This window comes from Rhodamnia argentea, chromosome 1, assembly GCF_020921035.1.
Source record: "Rhodamnia argentea isolate NSW1041297 chromosome 1, ASM2092103v1, whole genome shotgun sequence".
NCBI classification, from domain to species: Eukaryota; Viridiplantae; Streptophyta; class Magnoliopsida; order Myrtales; family Myrtaceae; genus Rhodamnia; species Rhodamnia argentea.
This window is the reverse complement of record NC_063150.1, coordinates 13,188,064-13,203,433: the sequence shown is the minus strand read 5'-3', so window position 1 is coordinate 13,203,433 and position 15,370 is coordinate 13,188,064. Positions and strand designations below refer to the sequence as shown.

The 15,370-nt window shown below is 38.6% G+C and overlaps 1 protein-coding gene across 4 annotated transcripts; it reads left to right on the top strand.

Moving 5' to 3' along the window:
- Positions 1-6,863: 6,863 nt before the first annotated feature.
- Positions 6,864-14,884, top strand: LOC115751309 (ABC transporter B family member 26, chloroplastic). Of its 4 annotated transcripts, none has more exons than XR_007199087.1 (19): positions 6,864-7,466; positions 8,470-8,597; positions 8,942-8,984; positions 9,851-9,895; positions 10,000-10,122; positions 10,203-10,306; positions 10,441-10,495; positions 10,617-10,687; positions 10,828-10,930; positions 11,296-11,506; positions 12,020-12,093; positions 12,607-12,663; positions 12,750-12,824; positions 13,193-13,267; positions 13,376-13,657; positions 13,771-13,835; positions 13,907-13,967; positions 14,406-14,648; positions 14,753-14,884. XR_007199087.1 is itself a non-coding variant. In XM_030689160.2 (18 exons), exons 1-18 carry the CDS (start codon positions 7,005-7,007, stop codon positions 14,484-14,486), a joined length of 2,115 nt encoding a protein of 704 aa, XP_030545020.2. In that variant the 5' UTR covers positions 6,864-7,004; the 3' UTR covers positions 14,487-14,884. The 4 variants fall into 4 exon arrangements, 1 of the variants encoding a protein (XP_030545020.2); XR_004016605.2 differs by having other exon boundaries at positions 14,723-14,884; XM_030689160.2 differs by having other exon boundaries at positions 14,406-14,884.
- The last annotated feature ends 486 nt before the right edge of the window (positions 14,885-15,370 follow it).

The window sequence follows — 15,370 nt, the reverse complement described above, 5'->3', positions numbered from 1 at the left end:
ATTATTCATCAAATTGTGCTCCGCTAGCATATGTCTATGTCTACATCGATTTAATGAGGTTTCATGATAGAATTCTCAATAGAAAGTGTAATTAGGAATCAATTCGTTTAACCAAGTGAAAAAAAGGCATGAAATAGTCTCCAAATCCAAAGTCATTTGTCCAATGCTATAGTGTTCAATTCTTCTAGTAGTGTCCAAGTTATTTACATTAACTACAATCATTTAAGTGGGGCATCGCAATTACTCGAATTTTACAATTTGAATGTGGCCCGTAATGTCAAATAAATTTTTATTTTATGGGTAATGGCGCCCCGCAAGAGCGTGAACTTTCATACGTTTAGCAATTGAATATACAAATATTTTCTCTCGATAGGAATATCACATCAATAGAGACGTGTTGGACGACCAAGATCATCCAATTCAGCATTTTCTCTCATATTATCACCTTACACGTAAATAGAGACCGACATTATTTTGACTTATTCAACATGGAAATCGGATTGAGCCAAATTTGAAAAGTTGAGGTACTTGATTGGGATTAAAAAAAAAAGGTTTAGTTGCTTGACCGTGAAATAGCTAAAAGTTCATGTACTTTACCGCATTACTATCCCTTAATTTTACTTAAATGAAAATGAACCACAGATTATTCGCGGGTTGAGTCGACTTCGACAATAGCGTGGCTCGGCTCAACTCAGCTCGATGATGGTTCGATGGCGCAACTCTGCGACTCAGCTCGACGCCGATGTAAGGCACCTTTGGCAACAACAAAAAATAAAAATAAAAATAAAGGTAACTCAACTTCATTGTTATTTCACCACTACCAATAAATTAAATAAAAACGTACTCGTTTTAACTACTGTATAAGAGGGTAGATAGCATAATCACGGTAATTAAGAAGTTAATAACTTCTGAACTTTTATCAAATGTTCAATTAGGGCGGCGATTTTTCCATTGACCGGAAAATGCCCATATGGAACGAAGCTGCTAGGGAAAGAGAATCCCAGGAGAGGGAGAGAGCAGCCATTGTTGAGCCGCTTGCCCTCCTCGCTATGCTCGACCCAAGGTCCGATGAACGTCATCATGTTCAAGTGAGAGGCGGGCGACGAACATAGGCATTGACCCAGGAAAAGTATGAAATTCTTTTTCTAAAATTACTATATTCATGTCATTCATTTCTAAACTTTTCGATTGTATCATTTGAGTCCCAATCCTTTCGACATTTTATCAAGGCAGTTCATCCGGTCAATTCTGACTGAAAATTGCTGACATGAATATTAGCGTCCTACGTGATATAGCCCACGCCGATGTGAATGATTTTTAAATTTTTCATTACTTTTTTTTTGTTTTTCTTCCTCTTTTTTTTCCTTTCTTTCCGTTTTTTTTTTCCAATCTATAAGTCAGCGAGTGCTTCTAAGATGTTAATGGGTAAAATAATTGGAGTTGGTTGAATGTATTTACTAAAATAAATTAATCCTTTTTTTGCGACGCCCTAGCCCGGACCGGGCGAGGTTGCTAGCCCTTGCCGACCTAGAGTTGTAAGAAGACAAAAAAAAAAAAAAAGAACTTAAAGAAAATGAAAAAGATTGACATAAATTATCTAATTTGTTTGCGTCGGTGCCGATTGCGCCATTTAAGACGGCCAGCATCAATGTTTTTGATTTTCAATTAAAATTGATTGGATGGATTAAATTGACAAATCATCAAGAGGTTTAAGACCGAATTGACATAGATGTAATAGGCTTAGAGTTTTTTTTTTTTTTTTTTTTACTTTTCCCGACATTGGCCTCTATGCACTTAACAAATGTTACCGCCCTTTGCTAAGCATCGTGGAAAAGTGTAACTGTTGAGAAGCGTTGCATGGCATTTTTTAGGGGAAAAGTGTAAAAAAAAAGTCATAAATCTATTGCATTTATGCCAATTTAGTCCTAAACTTTTTGCATTATTGTCAATTTAGTCCTAAATCTTTTGCTATGAAGCCAATTAAGTCAATTCGGCCAATTTTGGTCGAAAATCACCGATGTGGACGTCAATTGTCTTGTATGGCATGGCTGGCGCTAAAGGTGGCCGGTTTACGTTCGGGAACCGGCGGTTCCGGTTCCGAGCCGGTTCTCGAGCCGATTCCTTCCGGACCTCTGGTTCCATTTTTTAATTTTAATTTTTAAAATAATAAGTAATAAAATAAAAATTATAAATTATAAATTATAAAATATAATCATATTGTACATTGTAATAAAATGTGGGAAAAAAAAGAGAGAGAGGAGGAATGAGCTTGAACTTGATGAATTATCATTAAGCGCCTACATATCTTCTTAGGGATAGAAGAATCAAAGCCCATGTAATTCTTTTACCTTTGATAACCCCAACTTACCTCATCGTCAATCGTCGCTATCCGTGGCGGTGGTATCTCCATAATCCTCGCTAAAAAATTTGTATTCTCGATACAGCTCTTGGTGTCGAAATTTCACCCTCGTCCAATCGTCGACACAAGCTTGAGCTTCCACAGACTCCGGGCTTAATCTTGAACGGCGAGAGTCCAAAAATAATCCTCCAACGTTAAATGATTGTTCAACTACAACTCCTTCTTCAACAGTTGAAGAAGGAGTTGCTAATATCTGGAGAGCGATGAGGGCGAGAACTGGGTAATCGATTTAGTGACTCTTCCACCACTTTAAGATTTCGAAATATGTACTATGTTCCGTATCACGAAACTCAAATCGAGTGGTTAAATATTTTTCTAGTTCAGAAATACTACCCGTTGCCCCTTTTTATTTTTTTGCCTACTCTTGAGCATATTATATCATCTACTAAGTGATCTACCACCTTCGCCACGTGAGGTGTAAATTGTAAAGATCCGGAATCACTTAAACTATATCTACTACAAAATTCTCCATATAATACTACTATGGATTATTTAACATCTCCTTGTATATTTGAAATATCTATTGAATCTTCCAAATGTAAACAATCATGATAATACACATTCAAATAATCTAGTAAACCGTCTAATTTAATACATGGATAAAAAACAATAGCAACTAAATAGACAAGAGGAATTTGCAAATAATAATGCAACCATTTTTCTCGCATTATTAAAATAGTTCGAGCTAATTCAGTATTATTTTCATATTCACTAAAAACACTACCAATATTAACACACTCTATTAAAAATAAATGCGTAGTAGGATAATAAATACCAGATAAAGTCTTAGTAGCATCATTAAAAATTTTCAAAAAATCTAATTTTTTTTTGCAAACGTCTCAATGTTGCGGAAGTAAAGTAATTTCGAGAATATTTTGTGAAATAAACATACATAATAAATCTTTGTAATCAAAAGTTTGTCGAAGCAACTCCTAGGTAGAATTCCAACGAGTCGGAATATCTTTTGGAAATCTTCTTGCCCTTCTCCCATGTTGTTTACAAAATTTTCCCCATGATTTCATAAAATAGGCACGACTCCATAAAAATTTAATTGCACCCTTTATTGGGGCGAGAGAAGTGTCAAGAGTTCGTAAACCATCTTGTACACATAAATTTAAAACATGGTAAGCACATCTAATGTGAAAAAATTGTCCGCCAAAAGTGGGTTTGCAAATATTTTCTAATTCGGGAATAGAAGCGGTATTTGCAGCGGCATTATCAAAACCAATTGAAAATACTTTATTTATCAAATTATATTCTTCTAAAACTTGTCTAATTATTCTATAAATATTATGAGCCGAATGTCTTTCATCAAAAACTCAAAATGCAATAAGTCTTTTTTGAATGGTCCAATCGTCACATATCCAATGACACGTGACACCCATATAAGAATGAATTTGCCAAGGATCACTCCAAATATCGCTACCTATATGCACATGTCCATTAAATTCCGCAAAAAAATTTGCTAAAGATTTTTTTCCTTTTTTTATAAAGATGAAAAACTTCGCGTTTAAGAGTATTTTTTGGAATAGTTGGTGCTTGCGGAACCAACGTAATATTTATCAAATATTTCAAATTAAAATTTTCACCAGTATTAAGCAGAGTATGATCAAGTGCAACATATTCAGCTAATGTTTGTTTATAAAGTGCATCATCGGTGTAACAAAATAAAGGATAAAGATTAGGAGTGGTGTACCCGGAAATTTGTTGTTGCGATCCCCGCTTGCGTTGGATGTTTTTTCGTCGGATGCCGACGGAATGTTCCGTAGCCGTCTCCTTTTGTAAATTTATATGTTTGCGAACAATATTTACATTTTATATTATACTTACCTTCGCCTTCATCACGTACCTTGTCGAAGTGTAGCCACAAGTCGGATGTATTATCTCGACCCTTCCGTTTCGGCTCATTTGCCGTTGATGTTTCTTCGACACCGGTGGGAGAATGAAGACTTTCTTGTGTTGGGATGTGCTCGACGTTCGGAATCGGGACATAGTTGATATTATCGTCGTCGTCTTCTCAACATGCATACTCACGAGGATCATATTCAGGAATGAGATACTCGGAATCTCCCATAGTCATCTTCCCCTTTTCAAGATTTACGCTTCCACTTGCCATTTTTTAGAGAATTGATCGGAAATCCGATTGAGAGAATTGAGGCGGGATTAAGAGAATTGAGCGAATTGAGAGAATTTGAGCGAATTGAAAGGATTTGAGAGAATTGTTGAGAGGATTTGTGAGAAAAATGAAAGGGGGATGATAGGTATTTATATGTAAAAATTAAAAATAATTCAAAAATTTTTTTTTAGTTGCATGTGCAACGGCCAAAATGTGCAACGACTCTTTGGGGGCGGGGGGTCCCGGTGGGGCAGAGAGCCCAACGGTTCTCTGCCCCACGGGCCCAATTATTTTTTATTTTTATTTTTTACGGGTCGGAACCGGCCAGAAATCGGCAATTTCAGGTTGGTTCCCATAATTATGGAACCATGGGCCGGGTCAACGGGCCGATTTCGGGCCCACGGGCCCAAATGGCCATGTCTAGTTGGCGCTGACGTGAAAATTTTTAATATTTGTTTAATATTTTTAAATATATATAATTAAAAATATTCAAAAAACCAAAAATTGCTTAAAATATTATTAAAAGTATCAAAATATGTCAACATCGGTGGCAATTGTGCCATGTAGGACAATCAACATCCATTCGGAGATTTCAAGTCGAAATTGGCCAAATTGGCTTAATTGGCATAAATGTAAAATGTTTAGGACTAAATTGGCAAAAAAAAATTAAGATTAAATTGGTACTAATTTAATGGGTTTATGACTTTTTTTACATTTCTCCCCATTTTCAAGTATCATGGACAAGAATTGTAACATCCCGCTAAGGGGGTGTAGCAACTTTTTGTCCCACATTGCTTAGGGAAAGGGTCTTGGGCTAGCTTATATGATTTGGATCTCTCTTTACTTGCAAGACGCGTTTTCCGAGGGTTATATAGGCGGCCCTTGGAGGAGGATGATATCTTGCAAGTGGTGCACCCGGGTTGTTATAATGTGCTTGGGTCATTACGAGAATCCTCAAGCCCATCCAACTAAGGAAATGAGCCCAGATAGATCTCCTATGATAGGCGTGTAATTATTTATCCTTTTCTTTTATCTTTTATCTCTTTTTCTTTTTAAAATTTTTTTCTTATCCTTTTGGTTTTGGTCAGTCATAGATGAGGCTCGACCTTGCTCTAGGGCGAGCCTCACTGGATCCGACTCGGGTTGGCTCGGCCTTGCCCAAGGCTAGTGATCTCGAGGCTCGCCATGCCAACTTGCGGTGACACCGAGGCTAGCCTCACCAAAATTGGCAAGGCTCGGCATGAGCTCGCCGGCCTTGGGCAAGCAGCTGTGGCCGGTTGTTGGTCGTCGCCATCGTCGTGGCCGGCAACTAGAAGAGAAAGAAAAGGAAAAAAAAGAGAGGAAAAACAAAAAATAATTAAAAATTTAAAAAATTCAGAATTATTTTTAAAATCAATAAAATAAAATGAATATAAAGAAGTTAAGGGACTAAAGATGAGGAAAATGTTTTCCTATTATCAAAAAGAGGAGAACATTTCCCTACTTTTGAAAGAGTTTTTTCCATGGTAGAAAATGTTTTCCTTGACTAGCTTATTTTACGTGAATCAAATGCTGGAAAATTCAGAAAATATTTTTTAAGGAAGTTATTTTCTGCAAAACAAATGGAGAGCGACGGAAGAAACACAAAAAATGAAAAAAAGATAAATAATTAAAAAATTCCAATTTTAAGTAAATAAAAAATGAAAAGAAAATAAAAATTAATAAGAGGAGTCGACCATGGAAAATCAACTGATTTTCCATAACAAACGATAGAAAATATTTTATGGGTATTTTTCATAATTTAGCCAAATACTGAAAAAAATTATCATTTTCCTGAAAAATAACTTTCCAAAAAATACTTTCCAAAAACCCGACATTTTTCGCGAAACAAACAGAGCCTTAGAGAGGATCTTAGGTGGTGCTATAGCTTATACTTTCCCCCACTCCTCTCTTCTCGTGGCAAAGGCAACGGCCGTCCCTCGTCTAAGCACGACAAGATTCGACAATTGCCATGGTTGATTGGGTGGCGGCCCAACTGCTCCTCTCTTTTTTACCACTCCTCCTTTTGCTCACTTTCTTTCCCTCTGTTTAAACTTTTTTCGTGATATTCTCTATTTTCATATTTAATTTTTTTGGTATAGCAAATAATCACTTATATCACTCGTAAAAATAATTTTTTTACTATTCACGTAAATACGTAGAAATAAATTATCAATAATGATGAAAATATTTTTTGATTAACATATTATTTTAAATAAAATAAGCGATTATTTTTGGGAGTATATTTTTTAAACAATTTTTTTAGCAAAAGAAAGGAGCCTCCGGGAAAATCAGTGGATTCCGACCGCCGTCACCCATCCAGTTCGTGGTCGTGGCATTCTTCCCACGCAGCACCGATTGGTTGCGAGGCTCTCTCTCTTATGCAAACCAAAACCACCTCCGACTTCGCACTCTCTCTCTCTCTCGTTTGGTGACGCCATTCCCACCACCATGACCGGGCCTCGCCTTCTCTCCCACACGCAACCACCTCCGTGCCTCCTCCTCTCCACCTCTCTCCCCCGCCCGCGTCCGCTCGCCGCCAACAGCGCCGCCGCTCGGCTCCCTCCCCCTCGCGCGAGCCTCCGCATCGCCTCCTCCTGCGCTCGGCGGCCCCGCCCGTCCCCGCCGAAATCCTCGTTGATCAACGGTGCCGTCGCGCAGGAGCATCCCGAGCCGTTGCTCGGGGCCAGCGGAGGCAGCGATGCCGGGGCGCTCGAGAAGCTCCGGAGGTGGATGGAGTCCGTCCGGTCGGTGTTGCCCGGCGGGAGGTGGTGGGACTTGTCCGAGGACGTGGAGGTCAAGATGCTGGCCAAGCCGGTCACGGTGTGGCGGGCGCTGACCAGGATGTGGGAATTAGTCGCCAGGGACCGGTGGATCATTTTCGCTGCCTTCGCCACCCTCATTGTCGCCGCGGTTTGTGATTTTTTTGGGGCATTCTTTCGTTAGGATTCCTGCTTTAGTCCTTTGAATTCTCTATTACTAGGTTGTGGCGGAGCTCTCGTGCAATTCGTTTGTTCATTTGTTGTTGAGTGTGATTTGTTGCATTTTGTTTTTACATAATTCTGTCGCTGCATTTCTATGGCAGCATGATAGGGATGACTTCCATGTCAAGCTCATAAGTTCAGATACATTATTGCTAAGGTTTTATCTAGTACATTATGCTTAGGATACTATTAGCATTGAGGCAGCAATTGAATAGTGTTTGAATTCGGCGGTAGTCATGTATGATGGCCATTATTGGATGAAGCCGTCTTTAGTTTATGGAAGTGCATCAACTTGTCATTAGCAAGGAGAGGAGATAATTGTACGGAATAAGAGAGGGAAATCAGATAGCTTAATTCACCGTAGAGATCAGTACCATTGTGGATGGTGTACTGTTTAAGAACTTCTAATTGCATGCTCTTAATGGACACGGAGACTGCAAATTGCTGTTTTAGGTGAGATGCTCATTAGAATCTTTGAAACTCCTTCATGTAATAAGTGTCCTTTTATTGAGATGCACCTAAAACCTTTTACTAGCTTAATATTGCACTTACCATAGATAATTCTAACTTATTACAGATTTTGGTACTTATTTGAGCTATCCGTAATGTCCTACTATTACTGAGAAAAAAGAAAAAACTTGGCCTATTGAATAGCTGGTCACATGGAAACAGACGAGAATGGCCGACAGTCCTCCCTTGCTATTTATCTTGAGGGGTTGGGCGATAATTCCCGGCCCCTTCATTGCCAAGAATGTTGGATCACAAAGCACACTTTATCTTTGGGATTTAAGTGGTGGCTACTGTCACTGAATTTACTAGAATCTGGTGTTGGTGCATTATATTCTACATTTTGATTTAGATACCAAAGCAAACTAATTCTTGGTTTTATATTTTTTGGTCCATTTTAATCATATTGCCTTTTCTCTTTCTAGCTTTCAGAGATCTCTATACCACATTACTTGACGGCATCAATATTCTCGGCACAGAGTGGGAACACTGCAGTGTTTCATCGGAATGTGTGTCTCTTGGTTCTCTTGTGTATCAGTGCAGGAATATGCAGGTTGAAACCTTGTATGGTCAAAACTCCCTTCTCCTCTAAGTTGCTTAACTGTAGAACGTTTTTTCTCCACTCCTTTGATAGTCTTTTCCTAATGTCCAAGTTTTAGTTTCTGTAATACTACACCATATGTGATTTCTCTGACAATGTATGTTGACACACTTTATTATTGATAGGCTGTTTAACTGAGGGCATTTCTTAGTGCAGTTTTATGTTTTGCATTTGATTTGATGTTACCAGCGAACAAATTGCTTAATTTTCTGGTGAACCTTTTGATTTGAAGTATCTTGAATCCCCAGATTTTGAGGGAGATCTTTGACCTCATGCTCTGTTCATTTGATGATCAGTGGTGTACGTGGTTGCTGTTTCGGCATTGCAAATATGATCCTTGTGAGTTTCCGTTTTATTTTGTCGTTATAAAAATGGCAAGTTGCCAAAATTGAGGTGCTTCCAAGGCCGTCTTATACGAAATATGTGTTCATTGATAGTTTCGAGTTGCTATACCTTTGGACATTGTTGGGTTTTCATGGAAAAATAATTGATAACGCTAGATTCATGCAACTCCCCACATGATGTAGCTGATGCTCATAATGCACGGAATGTTGTAACCTAGTATAGTTCCTTGTTAAATAATTTGAGGTATTTCATATTCTTCTCAATCTCTTTGGAGCTGTTGAAGCACCCAACTGATACATCTTCATGCATGTACGCAGTCATTAGAGATGGAAAAAGTTTCTTAATTTTGTTGTGTCCAGACAGCTGGTTTTGATAATTTTTCTTTGAAAGATAAAAAGATGGTTTTCTCAAATTTTTAATCTTTAATTTTCACTTTCTTTCTATCTTTTAGCTGAGTTTATTGTATTAACTGCAGATATGGTGTTAATCTATGGCACAGAGCATAACACAATCATGTAAACAACTCAATTAGTGAGATGGTGCTTGGAGTTTGTTGTTGTTCTCTAATACTTGAGAAAAAACACATCACCTTTAAATATGGATATTACATGACCTTAAAAAGCTACAAATCCTTGCTGCATGTTTATGGCAGAAGGAAAGGCATTTCATGATATGGTTTGAAATGCATAATTGGGATAATACATCATAACAAATAGAAGCAAGAGTTGGATTTTTTATTTTTTTCATAGTACCTCGGGATAACCACAATATCCAGGGCTTATCTATGGCAAGTAGCTGTTACATGGAAGATTTATCTAACGAGAGGGATATCGAAGCTAACCTGGTTTACTCTTTTGTAGGTCAAGAGAATGAGAGAAACTCTGTACCAGTCTCTCCTTTCACAGGTAGAGGAGCTATATAAACGCTCTTTTTGCAAGCTGGATTATCTAATCTCCCTGTTTGTTAGGATACTTCACATGATGTCCTTTTCATACTACCAATGCTGTAGGATATCTCCTTCTTTGATGGAGAAACGGTGGGTGATTTGACTAGCAGGCTCGGTGCGGATTGTCAGCAAGTGTCACGTGTAATTGGCAATGATCTTAACCTGATATTGCGCAATGCCCTTCAGGTTGATTTTGCACTTAGGTGGCGCATGTTTTGCCTATACTCTATCATCAACTTTGTGGTCTTATGCCTTAACCCCTGCAGGGTGCAGGTTCATTGATCTACTTGCTAATCCTGTCACGGCCACTTGGTCTGTGCACACTGGCCATATGCTCTACTTTGTCAGCAATTATGCTTATTTATGGCCAGTAAGATTCTTTTGGCTTTTATGTATGTTTTCGAACATTCAGTACTTGCATTTTGCATACTGACCAGTTCTTATGCTCCTGTTCTCCGGCCGCATTATGTACCATTTCTCACTTGACTGTACTGTTTCATACAGGTACCAAAAGAAGTCTGCAAAGCTAATCCAGGAGTACAATGCTTCTGCTAATGAAGTAGGAACTGACTTCATATTTTCTGAAATTTTTTTTTGTCAGAGTGAGTTATCAGTCAAAAACACCTTTCCTTGCTTTTTAATTTTGTTTTTCCCCCTTTTTTGTGTGTAACTGGCAATAGGTGGCCCAAGAGACATTTTCTCTTATGAGAACAGTACGTGTTTATGGAACGGAAAAGCAAGAACTCACGAGGTGATTATTAGTATTTCACAGTTCAAAGGATGCCTCTTTGTATGCACTTTCATATTTGATGTACGAATTGCACTTGCAACAAATGAAACCACTCAGATGGTGGCTTAACCGACACAGCTATATTTGTTTATCTTTCAAAGGTACACAAAATGGCTTGAAAAAATGGCTGGCATAAGCTTGAGGCAGAGTGCTGCATATGGATTTTGGAATTGGAGTTTCAATACCCTTTATCACAGCACACAGGTCTGCTATGCCTTCTCTGGTGTTCACTGATGCGTGATTTATGAGAACTAAAGTATTTATTTCTTCTTTGCCCTAGACAATAGGCTGAGGAGAGATCATTTTGATAATCCTCGTTCAGAATTAAGAAAAAGCTGCTTTTGTTTCATTTTCTTAATCAAACTTTCAGGTGCTTCTATCATGATATCTCAGGGCATGCTGTTTATCGTATGTATCTATGTAGTTTTTCTGTGAGTCAGCGCTTTGGCTCGAATGGTATTAAATACAAGGAACAAGTCTTCACTTGAGATTTAATTGAATATGTTTCTTCAAAAGAAAGATAAAGTTGACAACGTTCTGTCTGTTGACACTCAGGTTGTTTTTTGTAGGTTATTGCTGTGCTGATAGGAGGAATGTCCATTCTGGCTGGTCAGATAACTGCAGAGCAACTCACGAAGTTTTTATTGTACAGCGAGTGGCTAATCTACTCGACATGGTGGATTGGGGACAATTTATCATCATTGATGCAATCTGTTGGGGCTAGTGAAAAAGTCTTCCAACTGATGGATCTTCCAGCGAGTGACCAATTCATATCAAAAGGCAAGTGGCTTGGTTTGCTTAAAGGATACTAACCTGAATAAGTGTTAGTTGTCTCTTCTTCCTGAGTCCTTTCTGGAGGTGAGCTGCAAGAGAAAGCAGCGTTTATCTCCCCCTCTTATTTTACAACTTTTCTAAGATATAGATAGAGGCTTGGAGCAGTATTTGCAAAGAATTGTTGGAGAATTTTCAACTTCACAAATACAAGCAATAATGTGTTTTGGTAATTGAAAGAATAACATAATATCATAATATGCAGTATACTTTCTCAGTGGCATTTCTGTAATTGTAGTATTGAATATCATATAGGAAAGGTGGAGATCAGAAACCTTAACACACTTTTTACTTTAAAATCTCCATTGTTCATTCAAATGGACAATATGAATAATTGAAGTTAGCTTACTTGGTTATGTGATTTTTGGACTCAAATTATCTGTGCGCATTTTCTATCCCGTGATAAATCTTTAATTGCAGGGGATGGATCACTATTTCTAATGTTTCCCTCTCACCTCTCAGGTTCAAAGTCGCAAAGGCTTCTTGGATGCGTTGAGTTTCATAATGTCTCATTTTACTATTCCTCTAGGCCTACGGTTAGTTTCTTTTTCTTTGTTGACCCAAGTACATAGTTTTCCATCATCTGTTCCCTAGCTGGCGGAACTCCGCCTATGTATGTTTACATAGCCTGTCCCAAGCCAGGGTAAAGGAGGAGGGTTGCGTCAGGGGTAGCAAGCCGGTTGTAAAAAAGAGCTATTTTTATGAGATGAACCCTTCTGATTTTTCTGTTCCCTAGCTGGCAGTGCTGTTGTCCTTTACCATGTTTTCACTGTCACTGGATTATTTCTCTCTGTTTCAATTGCTCATATTTTTACTCAGTTCCTCTGCTAGAGCCAACAAGCACTGTAAATTCCATGGTTATAGATGAGGCTATAACATCATATTCTCTTTGCCTTCTTTGGGTCTGTCTGATTTGCATTCTCATGTATTACTCAGTACTGATAATTTGTTACTGTAACAACTAGTCCTTCCTCTATATATGTATCTATAAGCACTTTTTTTTTGGTTGATCAAATCATCTATAAACACTTAACGAGTACTTTGAACAGGTGCCAGTTCTCAGACACGTAAACCTTTCCATGCAACCTGGTGAAGTTGTTGCAATTGTATGGACGTGTTTCCTATAATCGATTTCTTTTACTTCATAGGCTACACTTAGGAACCCTTTGCCTCATCTTCTTATATTGTGCAGGTTGGTCTAAGTGGGAGTGGTAAGAGTACACTAGTGAATCTGTTGCTCCGCCTTTACGAGCCAACAAATGGTCAGGTGATGTATCTTTAACCTCCATGGACTAGATTTGAATTGTATGAAGCTTAAGAAAAATGCTATCTCAAAGTGAAAATCAATGAGAAGTTCTCTGTACTGTAGGCTAAAGATTCACTTGTGAACATTTCTGTTGGGAAGAAAGCGCTTGGTGGTTATGATGCTCTAGAGTAAACAGTAGCTGGTTTAGATTTTCTTTCCCATAGGATGTTAAAATCCTCATGTTCAATGATTGAACTTTTTTGTGCCATTGTTCTGCCGTTGGACGCCTCCGTTGTCCGGACATTTAGAACTAGGCTATATCCGGTGATTATATTCCAAGGCCTTTCTGCTCAGTCATGTGATGCTACTTTGTTTTGTGTGTATTTCAGATCTTGGTAGATGGCTTTCCCGTTCCAGAGTTGGATGTGAAGTGGTTCAGGGAAAAAGTTGGATATGTGGGACAGGTCACGGATAATTAGCCTCTCTTTTTTGTTTTGGCGCCTAATTAGCCTCTCATTAGTATTAGAAATTTGTATTTTATGTTTTGATTGTTGACCCAATAGCTTTAGCAGGAACCGCGCCTTTTCCGCATGGATATTACTTCAAACATAAAATATGGATGCACGCGTGATGTTAAACAGGAGGATGTGGAATGGGCAGCCAAGCAGGCATATGCTCATGATTTCATTTTATCACTCCCCGATGGTTACCAAACTCTTGTTGATGATGATCTACTCAGCGGAGGTCAAAAGCAACGAATTGCCATTGCTCGAGCAATTCTAAGAGATCCAACCATTTTGATTCTTGATGAAGCGACGAGCGCACTTGATGCAGAGAGTGAGCACAATATCAAGGTTGGTTGGCGCATTTAGCAACAACAGAAAAACCCAGGGAACAAGAAGATATTGGGTTTTGGAGGTTCAACCTCATCATCTCATATCCTTTTTCTTTCTCGTAACTTTACCAGGGTGTTCTCCGTGCTGAGAGAAGCAACTCGACCACAAAGAGAACTATTCTAGTCATTGCCCATAGGTGAGATAATTATCAGCCGTTTTTTAGCATTTCACTTTCTGTGCCGATGTCTTATTCTTACGATTCTCCAGGCTTTCCACAATACAAGCTGCTGATAGGATAGTGGTAATGGACAGCGGCCAAATTGTTGAGGTTCGTATTCTTGCCACTTTTATTGTAAACCGCCGTCTTCTCTTGCCAATAGATCGGTGGATTTGCCTTGAGCATATTTATTTATAATCTCTGAGTTGTTTGTCAATTTCTCTGTTGCTACTGTCTACAAGATGCTCGAACAAACTTTAAGAACATAATACCTGGCTGCTTAGTGCTCAAATGCTCATGAGCATATTATAACGTCTGAGATGGATGGAGGGACTTTGCAGTGTTTTATCCCAGACTTCGAGTTTTGACATCTTGGGCTTTCTTCGATGTCCTAGTGTGATCACCTATGCGGCTACACTTTTCTGCTACATCATATAGAAGTAGAATGAAGACCGCATGACAGTTATAAAGATTTGCAGAAGTATGCTTTCGTCATTTTATGTTCCCGAGCCATCAATTAATTCCTCTCTCTCTCTCTCTCTCTCTTAGATGGGCAAGCATAGCGAGCTCCTCCTTAGAGATGGGCTGTATGCACGACTCACCAGAAGGCAGGCGGATGCTGTAGCGTGATTTTGCAGAGGCGAAACATGGGCGATTTCCCATGCTTTCGATGGAGTGTGCTCATAACTTCATTGGATGCAGCATAGAAGGTTGAGCATATTTTTCTTTCCTGACTGCTGACTTCCATACGACGATCATTCAACAGGAAGTGCATACACAGGGTATGCTTTGGTGAGCCGCTGAAGGCAGCAGCTTCCCGCAGATTCACCAGATTATGCTTCTCTTTGATCTTTACTCTCGCGCAGGTTGTAACACGTGGGTTTTTGGCCATTTAGTTACAACGCGAGGATACTGTTTCGGCGAGCACCGGCGTGCCGATAACCTTTTTGTAACCAAAAGGTACCAATCGCATGTTTTTATATTATACATTTGGGTCATGTTGACGAGTGACCCAGGATGCTTGTTAAGCATACTTAATTATAGATACTTAATTAAACAAGTGTCATTGGAATACTTGTTAACGAAATTATTTTTCCCTCTGCAAAAAGGTGAGGAGAGATGAGTGGCTTACTATTATGTTATGTTGGCCAAGCCTCTGTTATTTTTCCTCCTGTTGAACTCTAATCCGATTAGACTTGTATCAAGTGCGAGACGACGTGTCGTTTTTTTATCGTAGTAATTTCAAGAATCGAAGGATGCGGACAAGGAGCTCGGGCAACTGTTGAGAATTCATGTTGAATCAAAGAAGAAGTATTACTTTTCATTGTATTGTATAGATTAATCGGAAGTAGAGAAAATTTCAAAGGAGTGATTTGAAAAACAAAGCCCGTACAAATATAAACACGCAATTATATAGCGTGATATTTGTACTTCTTCCTCAAAATATAAAACACAATTCGAGTATTAAATAATTGAAAAAATACATGTGAATTCATGCATTTCCATTGTGAATG

Bases quoted from the DNA above. Each gene is read 5' to 3' on its own strand.
- LOC115751309 (XM_030689160.2), top strand. From the start codon at position 7,005: ATGACCGGGCCTCGCCTTCTCTCCCACACGCAACCACCTCCGTGCCTC. The intron at 10,123-10,202 runs GTTGATTTTGCA...TAACCCCTGCAG, and splicing joins TATTGCGCAATGCCCTTCAG to GGTGCAGGTTCATTGATCTA. The intron at 11,507-12,019 runs GCAAGTGGCTTG...CTCACCTCTCAG, and splicing joins TGACCAATTCATATCAAAAG to GTTCAAAGTCGCAAAGGCTT.